This window comes from Nelusetta ayraudi, unplaced genomic scaffold (genome assembly GCF_046127955.1).
Source record: "Nelusetta ayraudi isolate G7.1 ecotype Tasmania unplaced genomic scaffold, CSIRO-AGI_Nayr_v1 ptg000001l, whole genome shotgun sequence".
NCBI classification, from domain to species: Eukaryota; Metazoa; Chordata; class Actinopteri; order Tetraodontiformes; family Monacanthidae; genus Nelusetta; species Nelusetta ayraudi.
The window spans coordinates 302,618-319,492 of NW_027466051.1; the positions used below are offsets into that span (position 1 = coordinate 302,618).

The following is a 16,875-nucleotide window of genomic DNA, read 5'->3' on the forward strand; positions in this document are numbered from 1 at the left end:
TCTATCAATCGGCATTTGGCCCCTTTCCCAGTGACAAAATCTAGTGGGGTCTGACCCCTGCTGGAAAGCTGAACAGTCTCCACTTTCACCGCTGCCTGGCTGCCGACGTCATTGCGCTGAGATTGCGCAGATGAAGTGTGACAGAATTCAAGGAAGTAAACAATAGAGAGGAACATGGAAGCGAGTCTGGCGGTGGCCTGTGTTCTTTGTCCCGCGAATAGCTGCCGCACGATGGTGTCATTCACGGCAGACTTGAAGTGCCGCACCTCCGCAGCCGGCTCCTATTTTATGTGCGAGCCGCAACCGAAAAAGCCAGAGGACAATGAACAATTTTCAAGCGCTGATGGAACGTGATCAAACACCTTTGCTTTGGTACGTGATATACGCCGTGACTGGCGCGATAATATTAAGTATCGCGCACGTAACGCTCAACGTCATCCCGTGCGGCAGGTAAAAGATGTGATGTTGACACGGGTCTGCCTTGACATGTTCAGCCTTTCCCACTGCCACCAAATGCCGATTCATAGCGAGTGTACATTAGGTTTTTTGGTCAGGGAAAGTGGCTATTGTCTGTTTATGCAACCATCTCTGGTGGCCACTGCTGGCCAAACAATAGAATGCAAACTCTTTGGGTACTTCCGCATTGGCCTCATTTTTAGAAATGGAAAACTCCACCCATCTTCATTGTGTGTGTGCGTGTGTGTGTGTGTGTGCGTGTGTGTGTGTGTGTGTGTGTGTGTGTGTGTGTGTGTGTGTGTGTGTGTGTGTGTGTGTGTGTGTGTGTGTCCAGGTCAAGTGTACGGGGAGAAGCACTCCAAGTCTCCGGCTCTGTCCGCCTGGGGAGACCCTGTGCTGCTCAAGACCGAGGTGCAGCTGACAGCCTCTGAAGGTGAGTGTTAGCGGTTGGGGATGGGACACTGAGTTGTTTTTTTTTTGGTCATTGCCTGGCGAAAAAACCACTATTTCCCAACCCGCAGAGGCTGAGTGCCACTGGGCCGACACAGAGCTCAACCGCAGGAGGAAATTGTTCTGCAGCAAGGTGGAAGGGTACGGCAGCATTTGCAGCTGCAAGGACCCAGCGCCCATCGAATTCAACGCTGAGCCGGTGAGACAGGGGGTGCCTCCACCATGCCAATGCAATTATAAATTAATAAGAATTGCTTTTATTAATTAATGATTGCAAATGTCAATTCATCTTACAAGTCCAATTCATATTTATTATTAATTATTAGTCATTATTATGATTAATGATTAATAATAGCCACAGAATGCAAAAAAAAAAAAAATTTAATTCACTATTAAACATACTTTTGATTTCTAGTGATGTACCATGGAGTTCAATGTGCCGAGCCAGTGCGACAGCGGGTGCCACCTCACATTGCTGACACAACACATGTTATTTCATTTATTCATTTGTCCTCTTGCACTTCGGGGCGCGTAGAGCCAACCATCGCAACCAGGTCTCTCCATCCGGTCTGTTGCGGGCTAGGTGTGAAGCTTGCAGCAAGGTCACATTGCATGCACTGAGGTCCTGGGCTATAACATCCAGCCAGCGGGTGCGGGGGGGCGCCTCTTGGGCCTTTCCAGCCGGCCTGCTGGGGACTGAAGTCAAGGATGGTGCGTGTAGGATGTTCCTCAGGCAGGCGCAGTACGTGGCCATGCCAGCACACTCGTCGCATTGCTGCAAGGCGTGACGCTGGGAGCTGTTGGGTTTGTTCTCTTAAGGCCGGGTTTGTGACGTGCTTTCTCCATGTGATGCCTTCAATCCTCCTGAGGGCTCTGGAGTCGAAGCCATCAAGCATGGCGGCCAGTGTGGGGTTAAGTGGCCAGCTTTCTGAGCCATACAGGAGGACAGAGATGACGGCGGCACTGTAGACCCTCAGCTTTGTCTCCCTCGATATGTGCCGATGATGCCACAGAGGCCTCCATAAGGACTGCATGACCGAGGCTGCGAGGGCACAATGACGGTTGACCTGCTCTGAGGTCTCTTGTGTTAGGCACTGTTGAGCCGAGATACCTGAAGGTAGAGAGAAAGTGGACAGGGGTGCCATCGAAAAGGAGGGGTGGTGGGTCAGGTCCATCGCCGACATGCATTAGCTCGGTCTTGGACCACTTAATCCTCAGGCCAAGCTTTTTTGTCTCCTTGTCGAACACGTCGAGGGCTTCGCAGAGCTGATCGACAGTCTCGCTGAACAGGGTGGAGTCATCAGCGTACTCGAGGTCCTTCAGGGCGTGCTTGCCGAGTAGCACCCCGGGAATCCTTTCCCAGACTCTTAATATCAGGTGGTCGATGGCGCAATTGAAGAGTTCTGGAGCAGCGACACCGCCCTGCCTGACCCCGCTGTTTAGAGGGAACCACTCAGAGCCTCGACCGCTGACACGCACACAGCTTCCCGCACCCTGATACAGCTGCTTAACCAGTGTGGTGAATGTGGTTGGCACTCGGAGGGTCTTCAAAGATGTTCCAGAGGCACCCGAGATCCATGGTGTCGAAGGCTGCCCTCAGGTCTATGAAGGCGATGAGCAGGTGTTGTTCCTTTCTGAACTCCCGGGCCTTCTCTATTAAGAGCCGGAGAGCAGAGATGTCGTTGATGGTGGAGCGGTTAGGCATGAAACCGGCTTGTTGTTGGCGGCGCCTGCTTCTGGTTGCAGGAAGGGCTCAGGTGAGAAGTTTGCCAGGGATGGAGAGGAGAGTGATACCTCTATAGATATAGATATATAGAGGTGTCACTCTCCTCTCCATCCCTGGCAAACTTTCGCATGTTATTTAAATAAATGAAATAATTAATTAATCATTCAAATCCAACTAATATTAATTTTTACTATTAATTATTATTAATTGCAACAAAATGCAAAAACAAGTAATGCAAAGTTGTTTTTTTCAAACTCACAATAAAACATTTTTGCTGTGTGATGTGTAAAAAACTCAATCACAAGATCTGAGTGAGACTGAATCCAGACTGAACAGTTTTCTACTGCGGTTTTAAGGAAAATACCAATTTTCCTCTGTTTGTGTTTTTCCTGCCGTTTTCAGCTTCCAGGCAACAACGTTGTGAACACACCAGTGGCTGTCATCGCAGGAAACAGACCAAACTACCTATACAGGTGAGCTTCACTACAAGTGTAGGTGGACATAAAGAGGAGAGTTTGTTTGTTTGTTTGTTTGTTATTTGGGATATTTTTTCTTTTGCATTTCTGTAGGATGCTGAGGTCCCTCCTGTCGGCCCATGGCGTCAACCCTCAGATGATCACTGTCTTCATCGACGGATATTATGAGGTTATTGTTCTGCTTCTCCTCCACCATTCAGAGCCACGCTGGAACTACTTGGCTCCCAAGTTGCCCCCTGTTGGCTCCTCCATCTGTTTCCATGTATTCCCCTCAGGAGCCCATGGACGTGGTGGAGCTGTTTGGCCTGAAGGGCGTCCAGCACACGCCAATCAGCATCAAGAACGCCCGAGTGTCTCAGGTATGGACGACATGGCTCCGCCCTCTATGGCTACACTTGGTACTTTACTACTGGTTCACTCCGATGCTCTCCCTCTGCGCCGCAGCACTACAAGGCCAGTCTGACCGCCACCTTCAACCTCTACCCCGTGAGTCACATGCCCCCCTCCTCCCCATCCCACCCCAGCACACAAAAAGGAAGTTAAAAATTTTGAATTATTTATTGAATTGTTTATTTCCTTATTTTCTCAGGACGCCAACTTTGCCATCGTCCTGGAGGAAGACCTGGATGTCTCTATCGACTTCTTTAGGTATGAGAGCCCCTTCACACACCACACCTGAGTTATGATGTCACTTCAGTGAAATAAATTCTATAAAAATGAAAAACATCTTAAAAAAAACACTCTTTTTTTCTTGGTTATCAATCATTATGTGTATTTATGTATAAAGTTATTGATTTAGGAAAAAGAAATTATCCAAATCATCATGTACTCAAATTATGTATAATGCAAACCAATTATTATTATTACCATTTTTTTCTTTTTTTAAATTGCTGCTGTTTGAGGTTGATTATTCACCAGCAGGTGGCAGTGTGAACCCAGCAATTAAACCACTCGGCCTGCTTCTGTAGATAGATAGATAGATAGATAGAGACTTTATTGATCCCTTTGGGATGACTCCCTCAGGGAAATTAACACATCCAGCAGCAGTAGTACACACCAATGGAAAAAGAAATTTAAGCACACAGATTAAAAGAAATAGCAGCACACAGATAAAAAAAAAAAAAAAAAAAATAGCGGCACACAGGTATAAAATAATAAATAATTACTAATATACATATTACTGTGTGACAACACTTGGCTCAGCTGCAGGGGTGTCACATGATCAGCAGCGCTATCCACTAGTTCATAAACTCCTTCAACTCGGTTCAGGCAATGATGATGATGTCATAAAATGTGGGCGGAGTGTCTACCTGAACAGCAGTCCGACTGATATGAACCTGATGTTGTCTCACAGTTTCCTGAGTCAGACCATCCACCTGCTGGACGAGGACGACAGCCTCTATTGCATCTCGGCCTGGAACGACCAGGTGAGCCGCAGCCGGTTCACCCACAATGCACCTGTGATGCTGCAAATACATCCTCGGCAGCAACAGCTGCAGTCACTAATGCTAACCAGCCAACAACAGCTTTTCTGGTTAGCCTCTGCATTTTTGAGTGCAACAGGTACCTGTAGGACTGGGCGAGAAAACAATTTTATCGAGTAATTCAAGTTTTTAGTTGAGTCGATTTTTTTTTTTTGTAATGAAAATCGAGGTTTTATTGAAATGTGCCACCAACGCTCTCCCCTGAGCTCCCGTCGTTCGGGGTGGGCTCCAACGTTACCGCCGCGACAACACGACAAAACAGCATGGTGGCGAAAAGAGAGGAGTTTGTTCTGAAGAAAGGCTACGTATCTTCGGCTGCATGGAATTGGTCGGGGTTTGTGGAGTCAGACACGGAACACTATTGCGACCAAAGGTAGCAGTACTACCAATGTATTGCAGCATCTCAAACAGAGGCTTGCTGCCGAGTGGGGAAAGTCAATGAACAAGGCCACAGCAGTCCGAGCGCCTGTGTTTCTGAGTTGTTTTGGACGTAACTTTATCTTCGACGTAGATTCACGTTCGTTTCCAGAGTTTGCGTTCAAAACCGTAATCAACGTAGCTGCAGGCAGTACCATTGCGCAACCCATTCACAACAACTGCGTACTGGCCACGTGGCTTGCGTAGAGTAGGCTATGAATCAGGATCGCTTGTTGTTTTCAGCTATATTGATTCATTCCTTTGTAAAAGGCATCCATCCTGCACTTTAGTGATTGTTGTGTGAAAATGTATTCAATTAAAAGACTTTGATACAATCTCAACATTCAGCTTATTTCTAATGTCTGTTCGTAACAAAGCAGTTCAAACTGTGTGAACCATATACTTTTTTGAAACCCTATTTTATGTTATGATTTACCACTGGCCTGTGATAGTCATGGCCCCGAGCACTGATTTTAAGTACGGTGGAAATAAATCGATATAAATCGTATATTGGATTTTTAGTAAATAAATCTGTTTGGGTTTTTTTTGTTGTTGTTGCCTTATCGCCCAGTCCAAGGTACCCGGTTGTCATTTTGAGCCTCAGATGCCCCCGGTGGTGGCGAGAGGAATCACTTTCTGCCTGAGGAGCAGAGTGGTGGATGTCACTTCCTGTTTGTAGCGCATATAAGTGGCGTCAATGGCGCGCGAGTGTCTGCATTGGTTTCAGGTTGCAATGAGACTTGAAGGTGTAGCTCTTCACCTCCAGCCACAAAAAGGGAGAAAGAGGAGGTGGAAACACGACGCTGGTTCCTCCTCATGTTTGTCTGAATAGCCTCCAGGAGGGCAACACTGACTCACTCCCTGCTGGTTTGATTGACAGCTGCTCCTTGTGGTCTCAGGGCTATGAACACACGGCTGAGGACCCGGCGCTGCTCTACAGGGTGGAGAGCATGCCCGGCCTAGGCTGGGTGCTGAAGAGGGGCCTCTACAAGGACGAGCTGGAGCCTAAGTGGCCCACACCTGAGAAGGTAAGAAAAAGTCTGAGGAAAAAATAAACTAGGATGATGATGATGGTGGTTTATTGGTGATGATGGTGATGATAGTGGTGATGGTTTGTTGGTGGTATTGATGATGAGAATGATGGTGATGATGAGCATGATGGTGATAGTTTGATGAGGATGATGGTGGTGGTGGTGATTGTGTTCATGGTGGCGGTGTTGGTGGTGGTGATGATGATGAAGACATGTCCTAATGCAGGGGTCCCTAACCCCAGGGCCGCGGACCGGTACCGGTCTGGGGGTCATGTGGTACCGGGCCGCGGAATTTTAGCGCGTTCGCCACAAGACAACCCCCCAACCGCTGACGATTATTCCGCGGGACTTTAAGCACGATCGCCGGTTGACGTAACAATTATTCCGAGGGACCCCCCCCCGCTGGTCCGGGAAATCACTGGCTCACATATAACCAGGCGTGGTGCAAAAAAGGTTGGGGACCGCTGTCCTAATGAACTGACTGCCCCCTGCTGTCAAGCTGTGGGACTGGGACATGTGGATGCGGATGCCGGAGCAGAGGAAAGGCCGGGAGTGCATCATTCCCGACGTCTCTCGCTCCTACCACTTCGGGATCATCGGCCTCAACATGAACGGATACTTCCACGTGAGATCCCGCAATAACTAGTTTGTATTATGTTTTGTCTTTTTTCCTTCCCTGAGAATGACCAATGAGGGCTGACTGGGTGACTCTTCTCTGTGTGGCAGGAGGTTTATTTCAAGAAGCACAAGTTCAACACGGTTCCCAATGTGCAGCTGAAGGACGTGGACAGGTGAGGGCAGCAGTGAACAGCGTCCAATCCTCTTAATAGGAATAATGAATTAAGAAACAAGAATGCCCTTATTCATCCCACATTTGGGAAATTGGCATTGTTAAAGTAGCATATACAGTGCAAAGAGAAAAATAAATTAGATTAGAGATATGTATATATATGTCTAATCTATATATATATATATATATATATATATATATATATATATATACATATGTATATATATGTATATGTATATGTATATGTGTGTGTGTGTGTGTGTATATATATATATATATATGTTATGCTCCTCAGCCTGAAGAGAGACGCCTACGAGGTGGAGATCCAGAACCTGCTGAGGTGAGACCGGCGCTGACATCACAAGCTCATGACCCCTGGCGATAGTGTGTGGGTGTGGCTAATGTCTTGTGTCCTGCCCACCGCAGGGAGGCCGAGGTGCTAGACCACAGCAGGAACCCCTGCGAGGACTCTTTCCTGCCCGACACCGAGGGCCGGAGCTACCTCATGTTCATCGCCATGGAGACGGAGACTGACACATCCACCTGGACAGAGCTCGCTAAGGTGAGTCCAGGCTGAACGGCAGACAAATGAAATGGTTGAATGTGCGAAGTGCGTGACTTCGTTCTCTATCTCTTCTTTTTTGTTGTTTTTTTATGCTATTAGCTTTTTGACTATTCTTTGTTTGTGATTAATTGGTTCTTTAGTTGTTTGGTGGGGCGCAATGCGGCATCATTCCCATTGTTGGTAGCCAGGCTGGAGCTGGAGAAGCTCACTCGCCGGCACGCCATTAAAGTCTTATTGCGGCGGTTGTTCGATGGCGGAGGTGAGCTACGCTGTTGGAGAGGGCTACTCACTTGAAATAATTTGGAGGTTCCTCGAGGAAACCAAAGGTCTAAAGGTCCTTACATACCGGGAGCGAATTCGCTATGCGAATAATTTGCGCTATTTTAAAACCGATTTACACTGTGGTGTTAGTAGGCAATGGTTCGTTTTACGCACATAAAACAAAACTTCTCGGTCGCCACACTTTAAAAAAGGAATCATATCTTTTATTCTTTGGTTTAAATCCGTTCGGAAAAGCTCTCTAAATGATAAGCACACACAAAGTAAAACAAAAAATATTTTATGGCACCTGGAACTTTAATAACGTGGTAACAGACGGTTTATAACCGCCGCTTCTTCTTCATCTTCCACCTGCGCTGCCAAGTATTCACCTGACCTATATATCCACCTGACGCACACAACACGCCCTCTCAAGACACAAAAAACAAATAATAATAATAATATAGTATAATCATTTTAGCAATACAATAAGCACAAAACTCATGTCCACTATAAACTAAGGTAGTCGGCATACAAAAGTCATTCATTTAACAGCTGCAACACCTCTCTCAAGAACAATATTGGGTGAACCCAAATACTTCTATTTTTTGCTTTATCTTCCTTTATTCAACCATCAGGACATCATCACTTTGAGGATGTAGTCGACTCCATTGTTTCTCTTTTGGCGCGACAGAAAAAGCCCCAAACATTCGCTTCGCGAATTTTAGGCGCACATTCTGTCGAAACATTCGCCTTTTCGCGCCGCTGATTTGCGTTGCTTCACCTTTTGCCCGGTGTGTAAGGACCTTGAGACCTATTACAGTAAATCTGAGCTGCTCTTCCCTGATCTAAATGGTTTTATCAGATGAGAACACCGACTGAGAGGAGATGGTGTTTTTAGCGATCAAGAGATCTACAGACTGAATGGTGACCAAAGCCAGAGCAGCACTGATTGAGGAGGATGACTGATTTCTCTTTCATTTTTTTCTGTCATATATTTTGAACCATTAACCATTAATGAAGCACAGACTACAGTCAAGAGAGCCTCTCTTTTTTAAAAAAGTGCAAACTGAAAAAGCTGGACGTGATTTTAGTCCCAGAGACTCACAGTGGCAGTATCATTGAGGGGGACTGGAGGAAGGAGTAGCCAGGGCAGCTCTCCCTCAGCCACAAGTTGTCCATGCGCACTGGGGTGGGGATCCTCCTCTCCAGAGCCTTCAGTCCTCAGTCTGTGGAGCTACATGGTCAAGGCACTGTTTGAAGTACAGTCTTCCTGTGTATTTACGCCCCGTCTCGGCCATCAACAGAATGCGTCTTATGAATGTTTTGTGATGTCATTGGTGTTATTTGAACTACTGAGGCAGAAATAGACAGGAATCAACCAAGCCCCTTCCCCACTAAAATTAGGGGGTTGACACTGTATTTTTTGAACGCAGGACAACTATCAATCAATCCGCATTTAATCCCTTTCCCACGGACCAAAAACCAGTGGGGTCTCCGACTTGGCTTGGGAAAGCTCCGCTTGTATTGATGCCATGGCGGCCAGCACCGCTTGGATGTCCGTGCTCTGCGCACTTGACGCCGGGGCCCCGCTTCCACTCTGGGTTGGGCCTTCTTCGTCATCAAGTGTATCCCAGGATTTCCCTGCTCGAGTCGGCATTTTCCTTGCACTCAAGCCCAATGTCACAGTTCGAAGCCCCTCCCCTGCTCTGCAACCTGAGTGGCCGTGTGTTGCGGACGATCACTCATGACAACCGCGTCGGGCATCGGACTTGTTTCTGCTACTCACGATCAGTCTGCAGTCTTCCCATTAACCTCCATTACGACAAACCGCAGACAATAGTGAACAATAACACACGGTGCTCGTGGATCATGGGCAAAGTGAAAATAACGAAAGCAATTTGCAATCCTCCCGTTTTACTTTTTTTTTTTTTATTGATTTTCTATTGGGTCGGGGGACTGGGGTATTGAGGCAGGAAACCTAAATGACAAAAATGTTCGCAAACCTTTACTGGCAACCTTAACATGGACCTTTTAAGGCTTTGTGTTCTAAAGTAACTCGAAGCAGAGGTTCAACTCTGTCGTTTATCCACCACGTTTCCCGAGTGATCTTTCTTCCTTAGTGGTGCTCATGTTAGCGAGCTGCTACTTCTAAACCAGTGCTGTGTCTCAATTCAGGGTCTGCGTCCTTGAAGTACGCATTTTGAAAGGAAGTTGCGTCATAGCACTGCGCGAAGGCTCCTCCCAATTCCCAAGGGTGCTTCGGACGCTCAAAATGCGTACTCGGAAATACGCACTCGTTTTAGCCGATTCCAAGGCTGCACCGCTACTATCCTTCGCGTACTTGTCTATCCCAGGATGCTTTGCGTGCTGCTGCAAAGCATCGTAGGATCCTGGGAAGTCAGCTGAAATTAGCGGCATGTACTGGTAAAGACACGACATATACATTTAAATATTGAAATTTCACATAAAGTATCCAGTTTTTAACGTATGATTTTATTTATTTGATCACCCAACGGCATCGTTAGATGGCGAACCAATGGTTAGCTTGATACTATAAAAACGTCACTTCCGGGGTTGGCCAGCCGGAGGGAACGGCGGTGACGAAACGAGGAAATACGCCGAAGGCTAGACCGTCCCGAGTGGTGACCGGGGAGGCGGGGTCTGGTCCGTCCTTCTAGGCTGGGAACTCTAAGAACGCTTCCTTCAGACGGAGGACACTCGGTCTGAAAGATGCAGAACCTGAATTGAGACACAGCACAGGCGTGCTTCAGATGTTCTTCGTCTGCTTCTTCTGCATTCAGGGAGTCAACTTGCGGCACCACACCAGGTCTGGCACAGGTACTGCATCGTTTTCAGTCGTTTCAAGCGTCTCAGTGTAACGAGAACATTTTTGCATATGGCTTCATATGGTGTTCTTTTCGGGGGCGTTTCCTAAAATTGTCAGTTTCAAAAAAAATGCTGTCTCCGTGTAGACGGCCCCAATATTTAGTAGCACATACAGTAGTTGTGTGAACCACTGTTCTCTTTGATAGAAATAAACAAAACATCACACAGAACCCGTCTTACTGGTGAACACCTTCACTTGATCCTGAGGAATTCCTCAGCTCGGAGCCTGACCCCAAACAGTGATGAACTTGTACACAAGATGAGCTACCAAGTATTTGGCTCAGACAAGTGAGCATCATACAGCAGCAGACTGACCCATTTTCACTTTTTTCAATTTAGTTTCATTTTTGAATGTCTTGCTGCTAAAAGTTCCAGACCATTTGATTTCTCTTTGAAGGAAATCCTTTTTTTGCTTGTTGTTTGCCTGTAGATATCTTCTCAGTTGAGTGGACACTGGAAAGGTTGCAGAGATAGTCATAAGAAATGCATGCAACTGATTTTATTTATTTTCAACATTTATAAAAGCAGTGGTTGATGGGGATCACAAAGCAGCAAACGGACTTCAATGCAGCTTTAATGCAGTTTCATTGTTTCACTTTTTTCTCTTGCTATTGAAAGGACGGATTTGATTTTTCTTTAAAGAAAATCATTTTTTCCCCCTTGTTTCCTTGCTAAAAATGTTTTCACTTGAAATCATTGATAGAGGCGTAAGAAAATATTGCAACTGATTTTGTTTGTTTATTTATTTAGTTTGCTTTAGTTAGCTTAATGATTCATTTTTAGGCAATGCCCTATAGCAATGTTATTTTGGCTATGATAGGTCCAGATTCAATATGTGCAAGGATTTCAATAAACCAGTCCGGCCCTCGACTTGTCCGGCCCGCTGTGTATTTGAGTTTGACACACTAATCAGATTGTTTTTGTTCGCAGGGGGTGTGGAGCACGAGCACACAGATTGTGCAGTTAAAGGAGAAAGTGGAATTCCAATCGCATTATCTGGGTGTCTTAATCGGAGTTGGAGAACTCCTATTTTAGCTCGACTAATGCATTTACAAGTGCTTCAGTTGTCTGGTCACTGTCAGACTAAGGCAATATTTTCGGTTTTCTCAAGTGTCATGTAAACGTATTGACTCTCTCCCTCACAGTGCCTGCACGTGTGGGACCTGGACGTGCGAGGGAACCACCGTGGCCTGTGGCGCCTCTTCAGGAAGAGGAACCACGTATTAGTGGTGGCCACGCCCATCTCGCCGTACTCGTGAGTACAGCTGTAGTTTGACAGGAACAACGTGTTGTTGCACTGGAGGAACTGTGACTGTGTTGTTTTGTTGTGTCAATGAGGTTGAATAAGTAGTTTAATTAGTGGAGCATAGGGAAGAGAGGTGGAACATTACACCCTCCCCTCCTTTATTACATCTTCCCTTCCTTTCTTCCATCCTTCCTTCCATCCTCCCCTGCTCCCTTCCATTCTTTCTTCGTACTTTGCATTCGACCTTCCTACCTTCCTTCCTGCCTTATTTCCTTCCTTCCGTCTTCGTTCGTTACTTCCTTCCTACTAGAAATGCGCAGATTCCATGTTAGGTATCGTTATCGGCCCGATCTTGGACAAAATTACATTATCGGATATCAGAATGTACAGAAGTAACTTTCCGATCCGATCCCGCAGCCGTTCACGACATCTCTGGCCTCGATGCACGACATGCCGTGAAGAGAGCGGAGAGCTGCTGCCGCTGCTGCTGGGGTCACATGAGCAGCAGCCAGAATATACACAGTGCGGATTTACTTCAGGCTTCACGACGCGAAAAGCTAAACAGCAGAGTGCAATCAGCGCAACACACATATCTCGGAGGGTGGCAGCAGAACCGGAAACTTCAACGCCTAGAACTCGATGAAGCATTTGCGAAAGCATCATGGAACAGAATATTTTTGCGACATGCAGACAGAATGACTCGTTGCGCGGATCTCGCTGCTGGTGTGTCACAGGGATATCACCCGTTATGGTACAACTTAAAGGGTACCTATGATGCTTTTCCACTTTTCTGAGCTCTAAATACTGTTACAATGTTGCATCCTACCGATGCCCCCCCGACACCTGCCGACTCCTTCCGTTGCCGACCGACCCCTTCAGAATCCTCCCATGGTTTGCCGACGCCTGTTGATCCTTGCAGACCTCTGCTGAGCCTTGCCATCTCCTGTCGACACCTCGGAACATGTTTAAAGCGTGTGTAGTGGGTGAAATGAGAACTGGAAGAGGTCTTAATCATATGCATTTTACCGTATGTGTCAGGAAATGATGCAGGTTTTGCACTTTCTGATTGTTTTTGGTCAAAGCTGTCAAAGTGTAAATTAACAACAGGGGTGTCGGCAGGGGGCGGATGTCCCAGCAGACGGTGGTTACATGGGCTCAGTCCCACAAACCCTGCTTGCTGGTGTCATTTTTTTGTATTTGCATTATTTATTTAATTCCTTTGTAAAAGTAGTCCGTCCTGCACTTTGATTGTTGTGTAAAAATATATTAGATTAAAAGATTTTAATACAATTAAAAATTCATTCAGCTTATTTCTAATGTCTTTTGGTGACAAAGCAGATCAAACTATGTGAACCATATATTTTTTTGAAACCCTATTTTGAGTTACGATTCACCACTACTGGTGAGCCACTAGCCTGTGATGGTCATCGCCCTGAGCACTGCGGGAGGCCTCCTTAATGAAAGTTGGCAACACTAGCTTCTGCAAATGCTTTATGAAGTTCGTAGTGTTGACGTTTCCAGTGCCTGCTGCCACCCTTTGAGACATGTTTATTGCACAGATTGCACCCTGCTGTTTTGCTTTTAGCTTTGTTAAGCTTGACGTAAGTCCACTCCGCCGACATTACCACCGCTATACTGGCTGCTGCTCACGTGACACCTGCAGCAGCCGTATATTCTCAAGCATTCGCTACACAAAATGCGTGTGTGCGCATGTGTGTGTGTAAATACTAAATGGAAGTTATCATTATTACTATTATCATTATTATTATAATTAAGATGCTATCGGTATCGGCAGATCTTCAAGATCAAGTATCGGTATCGGAAATCAAAAAGAGGTATCAATCCATCCCTACTTCCTACCTTCCTTCCAGCTCTCCATCCTACTTTCCTTCCTACAGTACCTACCTACCTTGCTTCCTTCATCCTACCTTCCTTCCTAATTTCCATCCTTCCTTCCCTACATCCTTCATTCTGTCCTTCCTACTTTCCATCCTACCTTTTTACCTTCTGGTTTTACTTGGCTCGTCTTTGTATGAAACAACATGTTTTTTTGGTTTTTTTTTGTGCGTGTGTGTTATTGTGTCGTCATTGTCGTTGTCTGTCAGTGTGAAGAAGCCGGCGGGTGTCACTCCCATCCACCTGGAGGCACCGCCCAAAGAGGAAGGAGCGGCAGTAGAGCAGATGTGAGCCTGACCTCCCCTCGCCTTTATTTTTCTACACTACAAAACAGCCCAAAGCTGCGACTCTTCAGCGTCTCCTCACCCAAACACTGAAGTCCTACCACCTAAATTTTCCTCTGCTCTGGTTTTTCTTTTTGTCCTTTTTGTTTTTCACTGCTGAGTGTCGTTTGTACATGATTTGTTGTAACTTAACTATTTATTTCACACTCATCCATCGGTGGTCTGCGGCCCCTCCCCCACTCATACACCACATGCTTTGAGAGAGTTCAGACATGATTGAATATACAGAAATGTAACACTGGAGTGACTGACTGGAAGAGACAAACTGGGAAATATTTGTTTTTCTAATATTGTTATTTTCAGATTAAAACAAACAAATGCTTTATTGTATGTAGCCAACAAGTTTTTTTTGTTGTTTGTTTTGTTTTTTAATCCGGTACGCTGCAGTTTAAATGTGAAAACACATAATTACGTTTTTATTGCGGTACACAAAATGCCTTTGTTTTGTTTTTGTTTTTTTAATCGGGTGGCAGTTTGCTTCAGATATCCTTCATCTTCGGATTTTTGAACTCCCCCGCACCCCTCCCTTCTGTACCAAGAGTATAGTGTAGAGTTCTGGCCACTGTAGCCGCACCACAACACAACAAGAAGTCCAGAGTTTCATTTGTTTTAACAATTTTTTGTGTTCTTGTTCTTGTTCTTGTTTCTTTATTGTTATTATATTCATTGGAATGTTCTAGATTAGAACAACAAACATTTTTTGTTTGTTTATTTAGAAAAACAACTGGATTCTTGAGATCATGTTGTGTTCAAAGTTTCAACCTGAACTCCAGTTTTCTAGCTGGCGTCTCCTGCTTTTTTTTTTTTTCGTTTCCACATTTCTAGGAACACACACTTGCTGACGTCCGTTAGCTTGCAGCTAATCCACTCCATGGCCCTGCGCTGCCCCTGAAGGTTCTGTCCAACTGCAGGAAGTGGTTTGATTCTCAGTTCAGATGCGACTCAGTTTGGCTCATTTCAGTCTTTGTGTTTGTCAAATATATTGTTTGCGGTGGATTTTTTTAAACTGCGTGTGATGAGACTCTGATGTCCTGCAGCTTCAACAGGAACGAGCGCCAATAAAGATGTTTTTTATGATCACAGACTCGAATCCAGTGTTTTCTTTTTAGCAGCAGTAGAAGTAGTAATAGTACAACCACTACCACCACCTGCAGCAGTCGTAGCTCCAGTTGTCTCCAGTGAAACTCAATGTAAATCAGTGGGTTTTCATGTGACCGCTGCGGTTCACACAGGATGAATGCGGCTTCCTGTTCTGATTTTCACACAACTCCTGTTGCATAACCAAGTGGAGATGTATACATATATATGTGTATATATATGTATATATATTTGTATATCATATACATGTATGTATATATATATGTATGTATATATATATGTATGTATGTGTATATATATGTGTGTGTATATATATATATATATATATATATATATATATATATATATATATATATATAGACATATGTATACGTGTATATATATATGTATACGTGTATATATATATATGTATACGTGTATATATATATATGTATACGTGTATATGTATATACATACATGTATATGTATATACACACATGTATATGTATATATATGTATATATATATGTATATATATATATATATATGTGTGTGTATATATATATGTGTGTATATATATATATATATATATATATATATATATATATATATATATATATACACATACATATATATATATACATATATACACATACATATATATATATACATATATATATATATATATATATAAATATATGTGTATATATATATATATATGTATATATATAAATATATATATATATATATGTATATATATAAATATATATATATATATAAATATATGTATATATATATATATATATATATATATATGTATATATATAAATATATATATATATATATATATATAAATATATGTATATATATATATATATATATATATATATATATATATATATATGTATATATATAAATATATATATATATATATATACATATATATATACACACACATATATATATATATGGAACAGTCTAAGTCATCTAACTACTTAATAAAGTAACTTGGTTACTGTACTCACATACAGTTGTCTGTATTTCACTTAAGTATTTCTTTTTTTTTAAACTTTAAAAAAAAAAAAAAACTTTTTTACTTTCACTTTCTTCATTTGTATACAAATATTTGTTCTTTCTGTTACTTCAATGGGCTCGTTACTTTTGGGTTTTTAAAATATATACTACTGTTCATGGTAATTCATTTATTTATCATAGCTGTTGCTTGAAGTAGAGCCACAGTGTTCGAACTCTGCCGTTTTGAATGTAAAAATGAATTGTATTTATGTTTCCTTTTGAAAGAAAGATAAATAAAATTAGTAATAATTAAGTGTAAACATACAATAATAATGGCTCATAACAATTACCAGATACAATTGGTTGGATTGCAATTGAAACAGAAAAAATATGAATTGGAAGTACCAAATCTGTTAAAATGATCCAGATGTTCATGCAAGACCTCTACCGAGTTCAGTCCAGATTATTCCATCACAGCATTTTCAAATTTTCTAAATTATCAACAAATTTTTCAATTAATGGCATTTTTTTTTTTCATTTTTGCTTAAGTGCATTAAAAAACTTATGTACTTTCTTACTTTTACTTCAGAAAAGGGAGTTGAATCAGTACTGTATACTTTTACCAGAAGGTGAAAGATACATCTTGCGGATGCGCTGGGACACATCATCAGTGATGTTGTATCCCGGGATCATCGGGGGTTTCGGGTCTTTCAACATCAGACCCCCTCAGCCCAGGCGACCCGGCCGGGGTGATCAA

The 16,875-nt window shown here is 43.5% G+C and overlaps 1 protein-coding gene across 1 annotated transcript in view; it reads left to right on the top strand.

Moving 5' to 3' along the window:
• Window positions 1–15,108, top strand: part of pomgnt1 (protein O-linked mannose N-acetylglucosaminyltransferase 1 (beta 1,2-)) — a 29,706-nt gene extending 14,598 nt beyond the window's left edge. The window contains exons 7-21 of the mRNA XM_076030487.1: window positions 791–889; window positions 978–1,105; window positions 3,035–3,105; window positions 3,202–3,277; window positions 3,384–3,467; window positions 3,553–3,594; window positions 3,698–3,756; window positions 4,463–4,535; window positions 5,909–6,037; window positions 6,540–6,665; window positions 6,767–6,831; window positions 7,126–7,170; window positions 7,257–7,392; window positions 11,688–11,797; window positions 13,894–15,108. Coding sequence (XP_075886602.1) covers window positions 791–889; window positions 978–1,105; window positions 3,035–3,105; window positions 3,202–3,277; window positions 3,384–3,467; window positions 3,553–3,594; window positions 3,698–3,756; window positions 4,463–4,535; window positions 5,909–6,037; window positions 6,540–6,665; window positions 6,767–6,831; window positions 7,126–7,170; window positions 7,257–7,392; window positions 11,688–11,797; window positions 13,894–13,975 — 1,325 coding nt within the window. The 3' untranslated portion in view covers window positions 13,976–15,108. The remainder of the gene's footprint in view (window positions 1–790; window positions 890–977; window positions 1,106–3,034; window positions 3,106–3,201; window positions 3,278–3,383; window positions 3,468–3,552; window positions 3,595–3,697; window positions 3,757–4,462; window positions 4,536–5,908; window positions 6,038–6,539; window positions 6,666–6,766; window positions 6,832–7,125; window positions 7,171–7,256; window positions 7,393–11,687; window positions 11,798–13,893) is intronic.
• The last annotated feature ends 1,767 nt before the right edge of the window (window positions 15,109–16,875 follow it).